The 16,711-nt window shown below is 37.7% G+C and overlaps 1 protein-coding gene across 3 annotated transcripts in view; it reads right to left on the reverse strand.

Annotated features, from left to right (window-relative positions):
* Positions 1 to 6,798: 6,798 nt before the first annotated feature.
* IQGAP2 (IQ motif containing GTPase activating protein 2) overlaps positions 6,799 to 16,711 on the reverse strand; it is a 266,105-nt gene continuing 256,192 nt past the window's right edge. For all 3 annotated transcript variants that reach the window (XM_081053199.1, XM_081053197.1, XM_081053198.1), the window contains 4 exons: positions 15,535 to 15,695; positions 13,800 to 13,937; positions 12,653 to 12,761; positions 6,799 to 8,402 (listed from right to left, as the gene is read on the reverse strand). In XM_081053199.1, the coding sequence (XP_080909325.1) occupies positions 8,289 to 8,402; positions 12,653 to 12,761; positions 13,800 to 13,937; positions 15,535 to 15,695 (522 nt within the window). In that variant the 3' untranslated portion in view covers positions 6,799 to 8,288. The remainder of the gene's footprint in view (positions 8,403 to 12,652; positions 12,762 to 13,799; positions 13,938 to 15,534; positions 15,696 to 16,711) is intronic.

The following is a 16,711-nucleotide window of genomic DNA, read 5'->3' on the forward strand; positions in this document are numbered from 1 at the left end:
CTTTTTGACCTCACCACATCCTGCGTTCTTATGTGGGGAGCAGGAGCTGACACCCCGCAGGTGTCCTGCACGACAGCGTGTTTTGCACCCTTTGGCTGATAAACTTCAGTTGAGGGTCACTGGTCAGGTTTCTGAGCTTTTTATAAAAGGAATTTCACATTGACAATGTCATTCCCCAATGAGAGCCCTGACACTTAAACCAGTAGAGAAAATACAGCAAAAAACGGGCTGGTTCCTTCCTATCTCTTCCCCTCACCCCCATCATCCTCAGCACACTTGTTTTTTGTAGAACCAGCTCAATAAATTACTGAATAACCTAATTATATAACGCTATTTCAAAAATGTCCTTATTCAATTCTCTGAGGAAAACATATCCAAGAGTAGATGTGAACCATTAAAACCATATATTTTCCACTCCCTGTTAATATTATTAATATACTATTTTCATCAATCCATTGATTTTAAGACATCCTTTTAATTCATGTACTACAAGCAAGAAAAAAAGGCTGTCAATTAAACTGTGACATATTATTGATTGTAAGAAACATCTCAATTTCAGGATTGTTTAAACATGAAAAAAGGCACCTTAGCATCAATGAAATACAGTGTAAAATATAAAAGTAATCAATACACATGGCAACAGCTTGAGGATACAAAGTGAAAAGTCAAAGTATCTCCACCCTTCCCTTCTAAGAACCACACACATCTCCATGATGGCCAGTTAAAAGTTTCCGTCCATCATTCAAGAAATTGTAACCACATACAAGTATGTAAGTATATCCTTAAAATAAGAATAGACTAATACTGTCTGCAACATTTTCAAATTTTGTTTCATCGGTGGAAAATGTTTTTTAACCATTTTACAAAACTGTAAAGTTTAAAAGGATTTTTTAAATTAGTTTTCAAAACAGAATGTACCTCTAGTGACAAAAAGTCGGCTGCTGAAATAATGAAATGCTTAAATTCTTTATGCATATTAACTAAAGTATCTTTTACAGTGGGGCTGAAAATACAACGAACAAGGAAGGAGAGTTGTACAAGAATGAGATATTTCTGTCTCACTTTGTTTTCTAAAGATTGTGGTTTGCTAATTTAGTGGCCACCAAAAGTTAAACCTACTTTCAAAAACAGTGCCTTCAACTTTTAGCACACCCAAGTGCAGATTCCTGGACCCCATCCAAGACCTATGAAATCAAAGTCTACATTTTTGACAAACACCCCCCACCCCACCACCTCCCATGTGATCTCAGATGCCAGACCCAAGTTTAGAGAAACCTAATTCTAAGATTCTAAGACAATGGTTCTCAAACTTAAGCATGGATCAGAATCCTCTGGAAGAGTCCTTAAACTACAGGGTTGATCCCTATCTCCAGTGTTTCCCATTCAGTAGGTGTAGGGTGTGGTTTGAAGATTTGCATTTAACAAGTTCCTGAGTGATCCTGAAGCTTGGGTGGGGTGGGGTGGGGGATATTGGCATGTGTGCAAGGGACAGCCTTTAAAAACTGCTTTGACAGGTAAAAAAGAACTGAACAGGATTTCATATAGTTTATGTGACTTTTTAAAAATTACACAGTATTTTAAGCATATAAAAGTACAGAGCCTAATATCACACCCAGTTAAGCCTACAACCCAGCATGAACATATAAGTATAAATATAACATACACAGTTATCATACCAGTTAAGCTTTTTTGTACCCTTATTTCATTCTTTTTCTTGCCCAGGAGAGAAATTTTCTCTCCATGTTTTTGTACTTTTAGTATATTTATGTTTCAAAAATATTGTTTTATATATTTTAAATATTTACACAAAGAGCAACACCCTCCAGGAATACTTCTGCATTTTTCTAGATTTATCTCTTTCCAGTACATGCATATTGAATTCTTTTAAAACTCTTTATGGTATTCCCTTGTATTACATACCACATTTTACTCTGCTAAAGCTATCTATTTGAGCTGCACTTTATCCCCATTTTTGTGCCCACATAGTATATTTTTGCTTTTTTTTCTTGATTAATCTGGCCAGAGGTTGAAAAATGACCATTTTCCAGTGTCCCTCTTTTTGTGTTGTTGCTTTTAGTTCCTTTTCAATGTTATTAATTTTTACACAGGCTTTAAAAAATTCTTTCTTTTTACTTTCTTTGGATTTGCTCTTTATTCACTTAACCTTTTGAACTGATTACTTAGCTTGTTAATTTTCACTGCTTCTCCCTTACACGACCACTTCAGCTTCATTTTGCAAGTTTTGATACGCAATTCAGGTCTAAATATTTTGTTAGTTTTATTATATCTTTTTCAACCCATAAATTATTGAAAGTTTTGACTGGCTTTTTGTGATTGGTTTCTAATTTTGTGTTATAGTCTGTTGGTGATGTTTTTTTCTGTTCTGTTTTCTGTTTTTCTCTTTAGACTCTACAAAGTTCCTATAATATTTGTATGCTCTTTAGAGCTTCTTGAAAAAGCTATCACTCTCTTTCATTTGTTCCATGCCACTTACATCAAAACCTCTTTGTTGCCAGTTTTAGAGCAAATCTGTGTAGCTTCCCCAAAGTAGACAATTTACCTAGAGATGGTTACCTTACATGTCAATATTCCTCAGAGATAAAATGTCAACATTGCAGGATCACTTATATTGGAATCACTTGATATCTATTCTCATTTTTCATTTTCTTTGTTTGAACTTGCCTGGCACCAAACAGTGTAAGTTATTAGCTATCCTTTCATAGTGTTTGTGGTATTTAGTAGTGTTTTAGAACAAATGCGACATCAAAACGGTGAAAGTTTTGATGTAGGTGATGTTGGATCTGCCGGCAGTTTCTGGGTGTGGGCAGGGATGGCGTCTCGTGAAGCCGAAGAATGGAAACACGGACCAGGGAGAGGCAAACAGTTTTAAAAACAGGATAGTTTATTAGAGGCAGGAGAAGAGGTTGCAGCTCCCGAGCGAGGAGGGGGTCCCAAATGGGGGTGCCCACTGGCTAAGGCCAAAGCTCTTACTTTGATACCTTCCGTTGCCTGCTTGGGGAAGGGGAGAGGTTTGGAGAAGGGAACTGTTTGAAGAAGGGAACTGGAGCCTTCTAATGAAATTCGAACACCAGGTTTGTTCTACTTGTCCATCCTAAAGGAATTAGCAAAGTAACCCACTCTTTGTCTATCAGATCTGCTCCATTTGTCAGGCCTAAATGAATTTTATGATTAACCTCAAGGCCTTGTTACATTATGTCCTGGAGCAAAGGAGTGATTTCAAAACCTGAAGTTTTAGGATATGACTGTCTTTGTTTATTCCACCAGGGACTTCCCTGTCTACCTAGGGACATGCTAACTCTCCTATATCAGTTTTAACCCTAGGATGACATGAAAAGCAGTTTCTTTTAACCCCTTAGATGATCTAACTGCTTCGAGTGTTCTGGTTACCACTCCTCTATTCCAAGCCCTGCAAAGACAATAGCCTATCCCAAGAATTTGCCTAGTAATTTACTTTTGGAAGCTAATGGTAATGATACCAGGGCTCAAATGAAATGAAACAAAGTTTTCTTCACAGTCAATGCGAGATACTTCAGATTCTCTGCAGCTATCTTCGCATTTGTTTTTCAAGTAGGTCTATAATCAAGTTACAAGTTAACCAGCAGGAGACCTGTTTCTGCCTTTTGTTGTCATAAACCTGCATTGGTATTTTGGGTTTAGAAGTAAAGTTAATCTCATAATGCATCAACAACAGTATTTCCACTAGTTATATACCATGGATAGAATGGTAGACTACCCCTGTGATTGAGGTGATAAGAGGTCAAATTTTCTGTTAACAGAAAAATAACAAAAACTTTTGAGTTATATAAGGTGAACTCGATATCTTTTCCTTCTCATATTTGCTCATTTCCCTTCTGTATTAATGAGTGTTCCCCAGAGAAAGGAAACCAACAGCATATTTGATATATAGGAGATTTATTATGATTAAGGAGGCTGAGAAGTCCCACTACTTATTCTCTGCAAGCTGAAGAATGAGGAAATCTAGTGGTACGATTCAATATGAGTTCAAAGGTCTGAAAACCAAAGGAGCTGATGGTCTAACTCCCAGAATCTGAAGAAGACCTTAGAACCCTGAAGCTCCAGTGTGATGTCTGACATCAGAAGACAGATGTCCCAGATCAACAAGAGAGAATTGGCCTTTTCTGGGCCTTTTTATTCTATTAAGATTTGGTCTTTGAATATATTGGATGATGCCTGCCCATGTTGATAAGGGCAACCTACTCAGCCCACAGATTCAGATGCTAACCTATTCTGGAAACACCCTTACAGACACATCCAGAAATAATGTTTTACCAGCTGTCTGGGCCCCCCTGAGCCTGCTCCAGTTGACACATAAAATTAACCATCACACCTTCCAATGTATTTTAGCTAAGAGATTTTATACTCTAAAGGAAACAACAATGAGGCATCCTAGAAAAAGCTGTATGAGCTATTTTATTTGGAGATTGAGTTGAGAGCATATGCATTGTTAGACTGAGATAATCAGTAGCTGTTCCAATTATACCAGGGCCAACTGAAAGCAATACTAGGAGTCCTGGGAGGCAGTGAGAGGGTAGGGTATGTCTCCTCAACCCACTGTAGCACCTGCCTCTGGGACTTCACTTCTCTGCCATTTACAAGGGACTGCCAAGGCTCTGAACTCACAGCAGTGACTAACAATTTGTGTCCTCTGGAGCTCAGAGACCATTTAAGAGGGCTCTATCTTAATCTGTTACTGTCTTGGTTTCAGTAACAGAGGCAATAGATGTTTCTAAAAGCTGGTCAGCAGTAAGAGCATCCAGTGGATCACTAGAATCTTTCAAAATATAGACAACTTTCACCATTCAGAGTTCTGTGGTTTGCCTCTTACCACAAATCCCTAGTTAACCACAGCCCAAGTTGTAAAACTTACATCTTGAATAACACCTCTAATTAGTACCTAACCACACACACATTATGGTCCTGTTCTTTCAATGATGTAGAGGGAGATGTGTCATGTCAGACAATGATCACACTGCGTTGGTCTCTTTCTTCACCACACACTTCCAGAATATTGTAGTATGCACCAGTTTTCCCCCTCTTGGAGATCATGAAAGCGTATCTTTTGAGAGTACTGAGGGGAAGCAGTTTGCCACCTCAAAATATGCCTTTTGAGATATTATTTTAAGCTGGTTATTTTAAGAAACAAAAGATTCAGAAAGAAACTTTGACCTTCCTCCTTACCTGCCTAAAGGGATTCCAATAGAAAACTCTGCTTGAAGGAGGAGAGCTATTATGTTAGCATAATATGGACTATGTGTGACAGACGGGAACCTAGCAAGGCTACTTCATAGACCCCCCCCACCCCCCAACTCCTGCTCTGCGTCCCATTGTTTCTGGGTGGCCTGGTGAGAATTTGTTTGCTCTTTCTCATCTACCCGCGAATTGCCTACTTGAGCTTTGAAATCCCAGATACCTACCTTCTTCTCCTTAGTCTAGAACAGCATCTAAGCCTCAACTGCCCAATTTGTCCTGGGGTCCCACACTCTCAGGGAATTACCAAAAGAAAATCATTTTTCCTTCCCCCATAATAGACTGCTCCTTAAGTCTGTTTTGCCTTTTTACATTCCAGGTGCTAAAAAGTGGAGTTCATGAACCTTCTCAGTCTTCCAAAGACCATTTTCATAACAGTGGGAACTTGATCAAATATACATCAAAATACAGGAGCAAGCTATGTAAAAATCAAGTTATTGTTTCAATTGTTAAGTGTTTTAAAAGCAAAAAAAAGAACAACAAAAATTTTTTTTTACCTTCTTCTTCCTAAGAAAAGCTGGGTCCTGGCAAGGAAGATAGAGGCAGGAAGCAGAATGTGCCACCTCAAAATATGCCTTTTTGGCATAGTCTGATTATTTTGAGAAACTGCAGACATAGCAGAAGCTCTGAAAACAGAGTAGACGTTACCCTTCTGTAAGGGAAATTTACATCGGAAAGGAAGCCTATACCAGGAAGACAGCTATTACCAGAGATCACTTTTTCGCCCGAGATTTAGCATGGCAAGGCAACCTTTGTTTTCTCTTCTTACCTTTCCATGAATTGCCTCTTTCGCCCCTGGCTTGGGAAATGGTTCTGTCCTCCTGGGAGAGGCACAGGCCTTGGTTCCAACAATTTCCACCCCAGGCCTCCACTGGTTTCTTGTTCTTGCTCTTTTTCTTCATCACCTGCTTTCTTCTCTGAGTCACCCATTCACTCACATTCCTTAAAGATCTCAAACAGGTAACCATTGGTACTATCTTCAACAATAACGGCATCTTGTGGGACAGAGAGAAAATGTTCACAGCTCTCCTTAAGGGTGTTGGCATGACAAAAAGACCATTATTCATATAAATAAGCCTCAAGCATTTCATTCACTATTGGAATAAGTTAAGACAAGCTCCTTTTAGAGGTGCTATGAAAAGTTAGCTTTTGCCTCCAGACATCTTTCCCGTTTTGGCTCCTATACATTTCCACTAAAAGTCTTTCCTGGAGCATGCAGAGGGAAGCTTAACCTACCTCACTGCACCTGGCTCCTGTGCCTCACCTAATGCTAGCTGTTAGGGAGGTTCATTCTCAAGGTGAACTTAACTGTATGTTTATTTGACTCCTTTTACATCAGTCTGTATTAAGGTTAATACAATTAAAAAACATCCACAAACTGTTGAGACAACAATTGTTTCAAGGTATTTAATTCTTTGTAAAAAACATGTATAGCCTGAAACAATCACTAAAGTAGTAGATTTTACTTTTTAAATTTTGAATTTTCCAATTTTTATTGGTTTTACACTGAGAATTCATTTGTACCAAATGTGGATAACTCACTTTCTCAATATTTGGTAATCCCTGTGGAAAATAAAGCCTGTTGAATGATCGAACAGAATACAAAGTGTGTGGAGGAGTTCCAGCCTAAGAGTTGGGATTACCACTGTGGTAGAGACTGCTAAACTGTCCCCAAGAATCACTCTCCCTTTCTTTGAATAATAGAACCACCTCCTTCTCTAACACACATTTTAACTGGGGACATGGCTGCCGGGTTGGGGACCATATTTCCCAGCCTTTCTTGAAGTGAGCTGTGGCCACATGACTAAGTTTTGGCCAATGGGATGTAAGCAAAAGTGACATGTGTAACTTAAAACAAAATGCTTGCCCTGGACTTCTTTCCTCCTTCCTGATGGCCAGGAATCAGCGACAGGGACAGAGCCAGCTGGCTAGCCTGGATCCCTGGCTACTTGTGTGCTTACTCACTTACCTTGGAATTACTGAATTTGAGAAAAACGAACTTCTATTTTGTTTCATCCACAGAGTTTTGCATCTTTTGACCACAGCAGCTTCCTCTGTACTCCAACACATACAACTCTAAGTGTATTATTTCTTTTCCTGGTAAGCCCCACCAAGAATCTTCTCCACTAAATGATTTGGATTTATTAAGATAACTAAAGAGCCAAATTAAGGTAATTCAGTAACATTTATTTTACATGAAACAAATTCCAAAGAATACATTTAAAAACCATCTAGATACTGATTTTATTGCATTACAAAAATTTGAGAGGCACAATTGAAGTATTCAAATAAATTGTGCAGGTGGGGACCTAAGGTTGCTTGCTGTCCATGTGGTTCCTTAGTCACTTAAAGGCTCTGGGTAGAAGAGTCTTTACCATGAGGCAGTAGTGCATTTCATTTAATAGGAATAAATCACATAAAATATATACTTTTATACAGAAAGTGTTATTGTATTGTCACCTTCAATTACTTATAAAAACTTCATGTTCAATTGCACAAAGGTTCTCTTTAAAATTGACAACTCCCAGAAGACAGGGCTTAGAACTAAGTAGCCATCCAAATAATTCATTACAAATAATTAGGTATCCATCTCTTCACAGATAAAAAAGATCTATGAAGAATTACATTATTCAAATGGGACATTTAAAATCTTTTTTTCATAGGAAAATAGGTTTACGCGTTTGTCCCTACTCAGCTAAATTTATTTTCTCCCTACTTTAAAACAAATCACAAAATGTTGAAAGTTTAAAATTAGAGTACCTATCGCACAGTATAATGTGAAAGTGTTTATACATTAATTAATTTTGTGTATCATTCTACTGTAGTATCAAATTATTAACAAGGCACAATGGGTACATTCTGCAGAACAGTTTTGGTCTTTTTTAAAAAATCACACATGTATAAGCAGTGATTTCAATCATGTTTAAAAACAAAAATACTAAAACAGATTCATTTCCTGATCCAGATGATACAGATTCCATGAAATTTCTGGAGGCACTTCACTTTCCATAGAATTTCTTATTCAGCAGGTATATGAGAAGGTTTACATTCACTTTAACCTTATCAAACATTTTCATTACGGCTACTCCTTCATATTGCATCTCCAGTAAATCCTGAAATTATAACGAATGTGATTAAATCTCAAACTTGACATCTAGCACATTTAAAACACATTCTAGAAGAATTTGTTGACAAAAATAAGATTCAAATGGCCTAATTAGGTGGGGGTTCTTACACTTTAACATGTATCAAAATCATCTGGTTAAAAACACAGGCTATGAATGGATAAAGAAGTTGTGGTACATATACACAATGGAATACTATTCGGCGTTAAGGAAAGATGATATAGGAGCATTTGTGACAACATGGATGGATCTTGAGAGTATAATGCTAAGTGAAATAAGTCAGACAGAAAAAGCAGAGAACCCTATGATTTCACTGATATGTGGTATATAAACCAAAAACAACAAAAGAACAGGACAAACAAGTGAGAAACAAAAACTCATAGACACAGACAGTAGTTTGGTGGTTGCCAGAGGGTAAGGGGGTGGGGGGGGTGGGTGATGAGGGTGAGGGGGATCAAATATATGGTGATGGAGGGAGAACTGGCTATGGGTGGTGAACACACAATGGGATTTACAGATGATGTAATACAGAATTGTACACCTGAAATCTATGTAAATTTACTAACAATTGTCACCCCAATAAATTTAATTAATTTAAAAAAACAAAAAAAACAAAAGAAAAAAAACACAGGCTAGTTAAAACACAGATTGCTGGGCCCACCCCCCAAGAATTTCTGATTTTGTAGCTCTTAGAATCTGCATTCTAACAAGTTCCCATGTAATGACAATATTGTTGGTCTGGGTGGCACATTTTCAGAATCACTTACCTAGATGAAAGAAAATAGATTTTTAGAATTGAAAAAGACCATATGAAAGAAAACCATTATGATGAATTCAGATATATATAATTTTAATTTTTATTTGAAAAATTCAAAACACAAATGTTCTAGCAAGATGGGGTATATCCTTTAGAACAGCAGTGTTTTCTAAAGCAGAGTGAGCAGGCCAATTCTTGGGGACTGAAAAAGCATATCAGAACCATTTATTTTTATATCTTCTCATTCTTTAAACATTTAAATTTGGCATATATTTTATAAAGGTCATTTTGAGTACAGTGGTAGGAGCATGTATACTTTATGAATAAATATGTACAAATGGGGGGGAAATGACCATGCTACTAGGTTGGTGCAAAAGTAGTCCCGGGTTTAACAATTGCAAACCCGCAATTACTTTTGTACAGAGCAATTCCTGATCTAGACTACTTCTGTTCCTATGCTGAGAACAAGCCCTCATTCCCAAGTCAGTCTGCCATTCTGTGTTCCATTGCCGCCATAAAACAAAGGAAATAAACTTTCCTGCTAAAATTCATAACTGGGTCACACCAGCCACACGTATGAGACTAAGAACTAAAATTTCACAATAACACAGGACAGGAGGCCTTTCCCAAATAGAAGATATCATTCCTGAACTGCCCTAGACTAATACCCAGGGCTCATTTTCTTGTTTCTAGCTGTGAAAACTTCTTGGACCTTAATGGTAATACCTTGTGTCTATATTAAGCAAGGCCACCTGCAGAAGTTGGAGTCATCTTTGAGGAAACTGGGCTCTTGCCAGCTTCCTCCCCCCACTTCCTCAATCACCTCCCATTGCATTCAACTAAACCCCTACATTATTTAGATACACATCCGGGACAGAAATTCTATAGGGAATTGAAGTTCTTTTATCAAGAATGCTTTTTTCTGTTAAAATGTAGTGGAGATTCACTTTTCCTTTGGGAAAGGCAGTATCTGTTAATCCAAGTCCCTTGGAAAAGAAACCAATATGGTTGAGAAGGAATGGTATGTTGCAGGGGAATTAGCTCGGCCCCAAAGGAGGGGAGCAGAGGAAATACAATCGCACTTGTGGTTAGAAGAGCAGATTTCAGTCTTAGCTCTGCCCTTTGCTATCTTATTATCTTGTAATATCACATAACCTCTCTGAAATTGTTTCCTTGTTTGTAAATTGAGGCGAACACTCCCAACCTCACAGGGGTTTTATTGGGTATGTGAGATCAATCCTTTGTAAGCCACCCTTGTCTTGCCAGGATCAGATGGAACAGTAGGATCAGTAGGAGAAGCAGTGGAGCAGAGCGACCAAGAGCCTGGGCTCCAGCTGCACTCTCTCAAGCTCAGTTCTTCAGCTGGGAAACAGAGAACATCAACCCAGCAGCCCTTGATAAACACGGACCATTATTTGTATAAGCAGAACGTCTTCATGGAAGTCACGCCTTCCTGTTCTGTATGTGGCCTATAACTATATAGTGTGTAAGTAGGATATAATCTTTAGGAACTAAGGGAAGAGTGGGCTGAAGAAAACCTAGACACATAATGTTAGAAGGGATTTCCCTTAAAACTCTTAGGAACTTTTGTCCTGTTTCCAGTCCTTGACTCACACTAAAGACCTAGACAGCATGTTTCTCTTTGATAATTCATTCGATAATGTAATTGTCTCAAAGTCATATGTATAAATGGAGGTCTGATTTTATGTCTGACAGTTATTATATTCAGTGCCAGCTCTTTGGGCATTCAACCTGTGCAGGGAGGGTCTCATGATCAGAAGAGTCCTGCACTTAGTTTAATGCTGTCATCATCTTGAAATTCTCAATAATTTTTAATAAAGAGCTCTGCCTTTTCATTTTGCATCGAGCACTGCAAATCCTGTAGCTGGTCCTGACCATATGGTAATGACTTTAAAAGTCTGGGGCTTATTAGCCATCTGCATATAGCTGGGGAGTAACATTTGGCAATCCTGTGTATAAATGAATGGTGTGAATAGCTAATCCCACTGCATACTGAATCCTTAACAAAGGAACAAGTGAAGCTTGGTATTTGCACCAGTGTTCAAAGGAAGTCGCCTGGAATTACTGAGGCCTCTCTAAACAAGACTCTACTGGTCACTTGGGATTCATTTGTCCAGTTGATATTGGTTTTGGCTCATTTCCTTCCTGGCAATCACATGGTATGTCTGCCACCTCTAGAGAAGAATCACTAAGGCCCATTACCACAAAAACATTCTCTTTTCTTCCCACATTTACCTAAGTGTTACGTAAAGTAACTCAAGACTTTCAGTTAAATTGTTAGATGGATACATCTAGTGACATTTAAATTAAGTCAGAAAACAATACTGTTTACTTATACTTTTCATAATTATATAACATCTTTAATTTTCTCTCTGTACTCTAATTTATGATCTCAATGTCCTTAGCATGCCCATTTAGCTCTCATTTTTCTTTTTACGCTACTACAAGGAATGCTAGACAGAAAAGAAGGGGAGGAGAGATCATTTCAGGGCTGTCAGGGGTGGGCTGAGCAGGCAGTGAGGCTGGAACTAATATCACTCCCAGTGGCTTATCCAAATCATTCATGTGGATACACACAGAATACCTGGAAATCATTTTACAAGTATTTTGGGGCCCAGGTAAGCAGTTGTTACTTCCATCTAAAAACTCATTCACGAAAAAGAAAAACTTAATTACTCCCCTGAACTGATTCTGTGCTAATGATTAAGAAATTAAGAGTAGATGAATATAAACATTTGATTGTATCCTCCTTTCATTTTTTTTTTTGACACATAAACTGGATTTCTCAGTTTCTGTTCAAGTATATTTGGCTTAAATGTGGTTCTAAAAAGAAAACAGCAAAAATCCAGACTGCAAACACCATTTTTCTGTTTTCTGCACAATGTCTTTCATTCATATGATCCCAAAATGTTTAAGAAATAGATTTAAGAAACTGATGTAAGAATAATTCTAGGGGGTGCCGGTTAGCTCAGTTTGTTAGAACGTGGTGCTAACACCACCAAGGTTGCTGGTTTGATCCCCACATGGGCCACTTTGAGCTGCACCCTCTTTAAAAAAAAAAAATAATAATAATAATTCTAGCAGGGAGAAAGAAGGCGCAATGGAACCAGAAAAGCTCCAGTCTTAGGCAAACATACTTTTAGAAAGAAATGAAAGGTTCTAATAAAAGGAAACTTTCCTGAATACTTTTATTATTTTCTTTAAGCTTCAGAATGGAAACATGACTTCGAATAACTGACTGCTATGGTTTTACCATCTAAAAGCATTTTAAGTTCTAATAATTTGAAAAATCAATAGCTCTTAAAAAATAATCAATGCTTAAAAAGCTAATATTGACAAATGAGGCTTACATTGGTCGTCTTTGTTGGACTTCATTGTAGTCACACAGTGTGCAAGCCAGGGGCGCCACAAATGACCCACGTTATAACACTCCCGCCAGTTTGCAGAAATCCCAGCTTACCTGAATATTGAGCTGCACCTTTTCCATCTCAACACCCAGGAATTTTGATTTGACATCGAAGATGCCTACATCTTCAGTAGATACGATATCAAATGTAACATTTTTAAACCTAGTGAAGAAAGGGACACATGTAGAACTGCAAATATATGCTTAAAGCTGAAACAAATTAATGGAATCCTAGGTTACCATTCTTAGTGAATGGTCTACTGGGAAAACCCTAAGAAATCATCCAAAACCTCCCATCTTTTCCCTCACTCTGCTCACTAGGTTTGATGGCTCTTGTTGAGTGCTGTAGTTCACAGAACACTGAAGTAGGTGCCTTATTATAAAAGAAGTGCTAAATATGGTTCTTGCTCTTAAAGACCACAAAATTTAGTTGGAAATATAAGATGCACAGAATATGAAAATTATTCATTGACTTATACCACTGACAGGACAGTTGAGCATTTCAGATGATAAGTTTTATATAAACTTCTAAGAGGAAGAATTTTCTCTGAGTTGATTCAGTCAGAAGGTTTGATGGGATAAATGGAATAGGAGCCAAGCCTTGAATGAAGGCGGGAGTTAGAAAAGAGTAGTGGGTCTGGCTGCCCCCAGACAGAGGATTAGGGAGTGATGGGGTGCGGGCGGGGCTCACGGTCCCTTTAAAACAGAGAATCCAGTGGCACCTGGTGTGGGGCTGCGGAGGAGGGGTTTCGGTTTTCTCAAATGAGCACTCTGCTGGTGGGCTCTGACCCAGGCATTGGCACACAGTCTGTGGCTTTGAAATTAGAAAGGCACTGTTTTTCAATTGTAAATGATCTCATCTATCAAGACCAAAAGACAGCCTTTATTCTCACTGTATGACTCAGTTCTTTGGAGGGAACGGGAAGGCTGGCAGATGCAGACGCACTGGACAAGCCATGGGAAACACAATCACTTGATCAGCACTTCATACAGCCCATGGCACCAGATGCTCAAGGCCCGATGGGAAGACAAGAGATGACAATACACATGCTTTCCCCTGTCATCTGTAATCAAGGGTATGCCTTGATAGACCAAATGAAGCTCTCTTCAAAGGCCACAGGAAACCAAAGAATGTGAGTCAGGTTTTATGGGGGTGATTAGAGGGCGTGTGTGTTCTGTGCAGATTCCAAGTTACACTTACTGGTTTGTCTGCAGATCGTCTATGCCCAGCAGGACACCCTTCTCATGCAGCTTAGCAGCTGTGTATTTCACTGGCTTCACTCTCCTCGCCCCCTTGGGTTCTCCTTTTCCATCCAGTTTAATTGATCTCCGAGAATTTCTAGCAAAGTAACAACAAACCGTCTGTTGTCACGATGGCAAACTCAGATGTTGCTGGTCGTGCAATAACCACGCCCAGGGTGCACACCACTGTTCAGATCTGGCCCCCAATCAGATCTGGCATCAAATGTGTAATTCTTTATTTTGTCGTAGTAGGTGACAATTTTCCCCACTCAGTAAAACCTCACTGTGAACTGCCTAAGGGAAAGCTATTTTCAAAGTGACTGAAGTTGGCAGTACAGATAGTATTTTTCATAAAACTTATATTCTGTTTTCTCAGGCGTATTGAACTAAGTGGACATATTACGTCATTTTGCAAGCAGCCTTGGTGCAATAAGATGAGCTGTGTACTCCTATGTAAAGGTACCACTAGGACTGTTTTAATTAATTTAACGAGTACTAAGTAGCCAGCACTGTTCTACGTGCTTGATAAATATTGCTTCATATTTACAAAATTAACATTTCCACAGCACTTTGAAATAAACAAAATTCCTTTTTTATATGCTTTTTCAGTTAGCTCTCACAACAGTACTTGTGAGGCTGCTACTCCTAATCCCACTTTAAAGATGAGAAAATTGAGGCTCCAGAGAAGTTCACTGGATTGGGTGAAAATCACACAATGTGAGAGAGAATTAGAACCCAAATCCAGCTCCCATGACTGCAGAGCCTGTAAAATGCTTTCAAGTCATTGTAGTAAATATGTAAAGAAAACCCTCAATAACTTTATTTCTAGCGAATAGTAGCTCAACTAACTTTTTTTTTTTTTTCACTAACTTTTTCCTTCCAGGAATAGAGTGAAAGTAATTTACAGGCCACAAGCAAATTAACTGAAATTCAGAACTAGTGATTTCCCTTCATCAAATCTAAGATTAATGCAATTGATTTTTCCATGCAGCACCATTTCCTACTGTCAATTTGACTGCAAAGATTACATAAAAATATTGTATTACATATTTAAATGGGTAATTAAAATTTGATTAGTATTGACCTTAGTCTAGGGATAAGAATTACTATGAGCAAATCATACTCATAAAAGTAGCTATACTGTATATTAAAAATCTATAATATGTATACTAATGGGTAATCAGAAAACTGCCAAATTTTGTCTTTGTATCAATATGATTTCTTAAAACCACTAAGCAATTTAAAATCATTAAGCTGCACTGTGCAATTAGCAAACATCTGACATTGTCTAACATCAAAAATATAAAATACTGTTTATTGTAAACATTCCCAAAACAAGAGTAGCTTTCATTTTTTTTTTTTTTTTAATAATAGTGCTCTAAAGACACCTTTGACTAAAAAAAAGACAAAAGGAATAATGAAAGCTCTTCTCCAAGTGTTAAAGCTACTTGCTTAAAATACAACAGGGTAAACTACATCAAGTATGAAATTATGCTAATGGAGAATTTAAAAAGTTTCTGAATTCACCCCTGACTTCTTAGTTCACAGTGGCAAATCACAAAATTGAGATTTTAGTTTTTAGTTATAAAACAAAAAGTTTCCTTCCAAATCCAACTCAACAGCCCAGGATCATAAAAGAATTGACACCCCTTATGAATCATGACATTGTAAATGAATATATGATTTCAACTTACTTTATTTTCAAGTTGTCTAAGCAAGTCTTTATGTAGGTGTCGTAATAATTTATTTGCTCTTCATAAAATGCTGCCTTCGCGTTAAGTGCTTTCAAGGTCTGCTGAAGTTTTGCCAATTCAGCTTTCCGAAGCTTACGATAGATTCTTTGATTTCGAATATCCTAAAACAACAAGTAAGGGCTATGATATGAGCCTGAGGCAGAAGTTTGCTTTCTGATTTTGCCCGTTTGGGACAAGAAGACTATCAAGTATGAAATCACTATTTGGACTGTTAACTGGTAGTTTATCTCCATCACCTTATTTCAATCTCTCACACCCTTCCCTTTTCACTTCAGAACTGGCAAGTGTCCTTCTTTCACTTTAAGAGAGTTGCTAAGATTTATTTTTTTCTTGATGGAAAAGCAAAGAAGCAACTTTAAAATGACCATACAAGTAATTTAAGGAAAAATCATGTTTTAAAAAGGGCACAAGAAAGACTTTAGCAGGAGACAAGCAATTTCTTCAGGATACTTCGAACATTCCACTTTGAAGAGTATACCTACTAAAAAGGTTTAAATTTAATCATTGCATTCATTTTAGAGATAAGTAAAAATCAATACACTTTTAGTCTGGGAACTATTCTCAAGGTTTACAAAACCAATAATTGGGCTTTCAGGACTGATTGAAAACATTGAACACTAATAATTATATAACTAATATTTGGATTTAAACAGTTCCTGAACATACTGTTGTCCGAGCTGCTTACAGCTTATAAGAACTATGCTACAATTAAACTTACAGATACCCAGGCTGTTTTTTTCTTTTTTTATAATTCTAGTTGATAAATTATGGAAATGTTTCATTTAAGAGAATGGTGCCTGTTTAATATGATTTTTCCATTGTGGACAAATTGAAAACATTCCCCTAGGAATTCAAACATAGACAAGACACACCCTCCTTAAGTAAAAATTCTTCACTAAATAGAATCTTTTAGTGGATGTCTTCTTGATAGCTATTTTTCTTTTTTTAAGGCAAAAGTGTCATTTTCTCTACTGCACATTTCCAAAGAGAAATATTTTCCACCCCAGAGCTATAGAAAGAAATGTTACTTCCCTTGAGTCACTCAGGCAAAAAGGAGTAAGCCTACGGCCAGAACTGACCATGACTTTCCATAGAGCACGAAGTGGAGTGCATTTCT

Source organism: Rhinolophus hipposideros, assembly GCF_964194185.1.
Source record: "Rhinolophus hipposideros genome assembly, chromosome: 7".
Taxonomy (NCBI): domain Eukaryota; kingdom Metazoa; phylum Chordata; class Mammalia; order Chiroptera; family Rhinolophidae; genus Rhinolophus; species Rhinolophus hipposideros.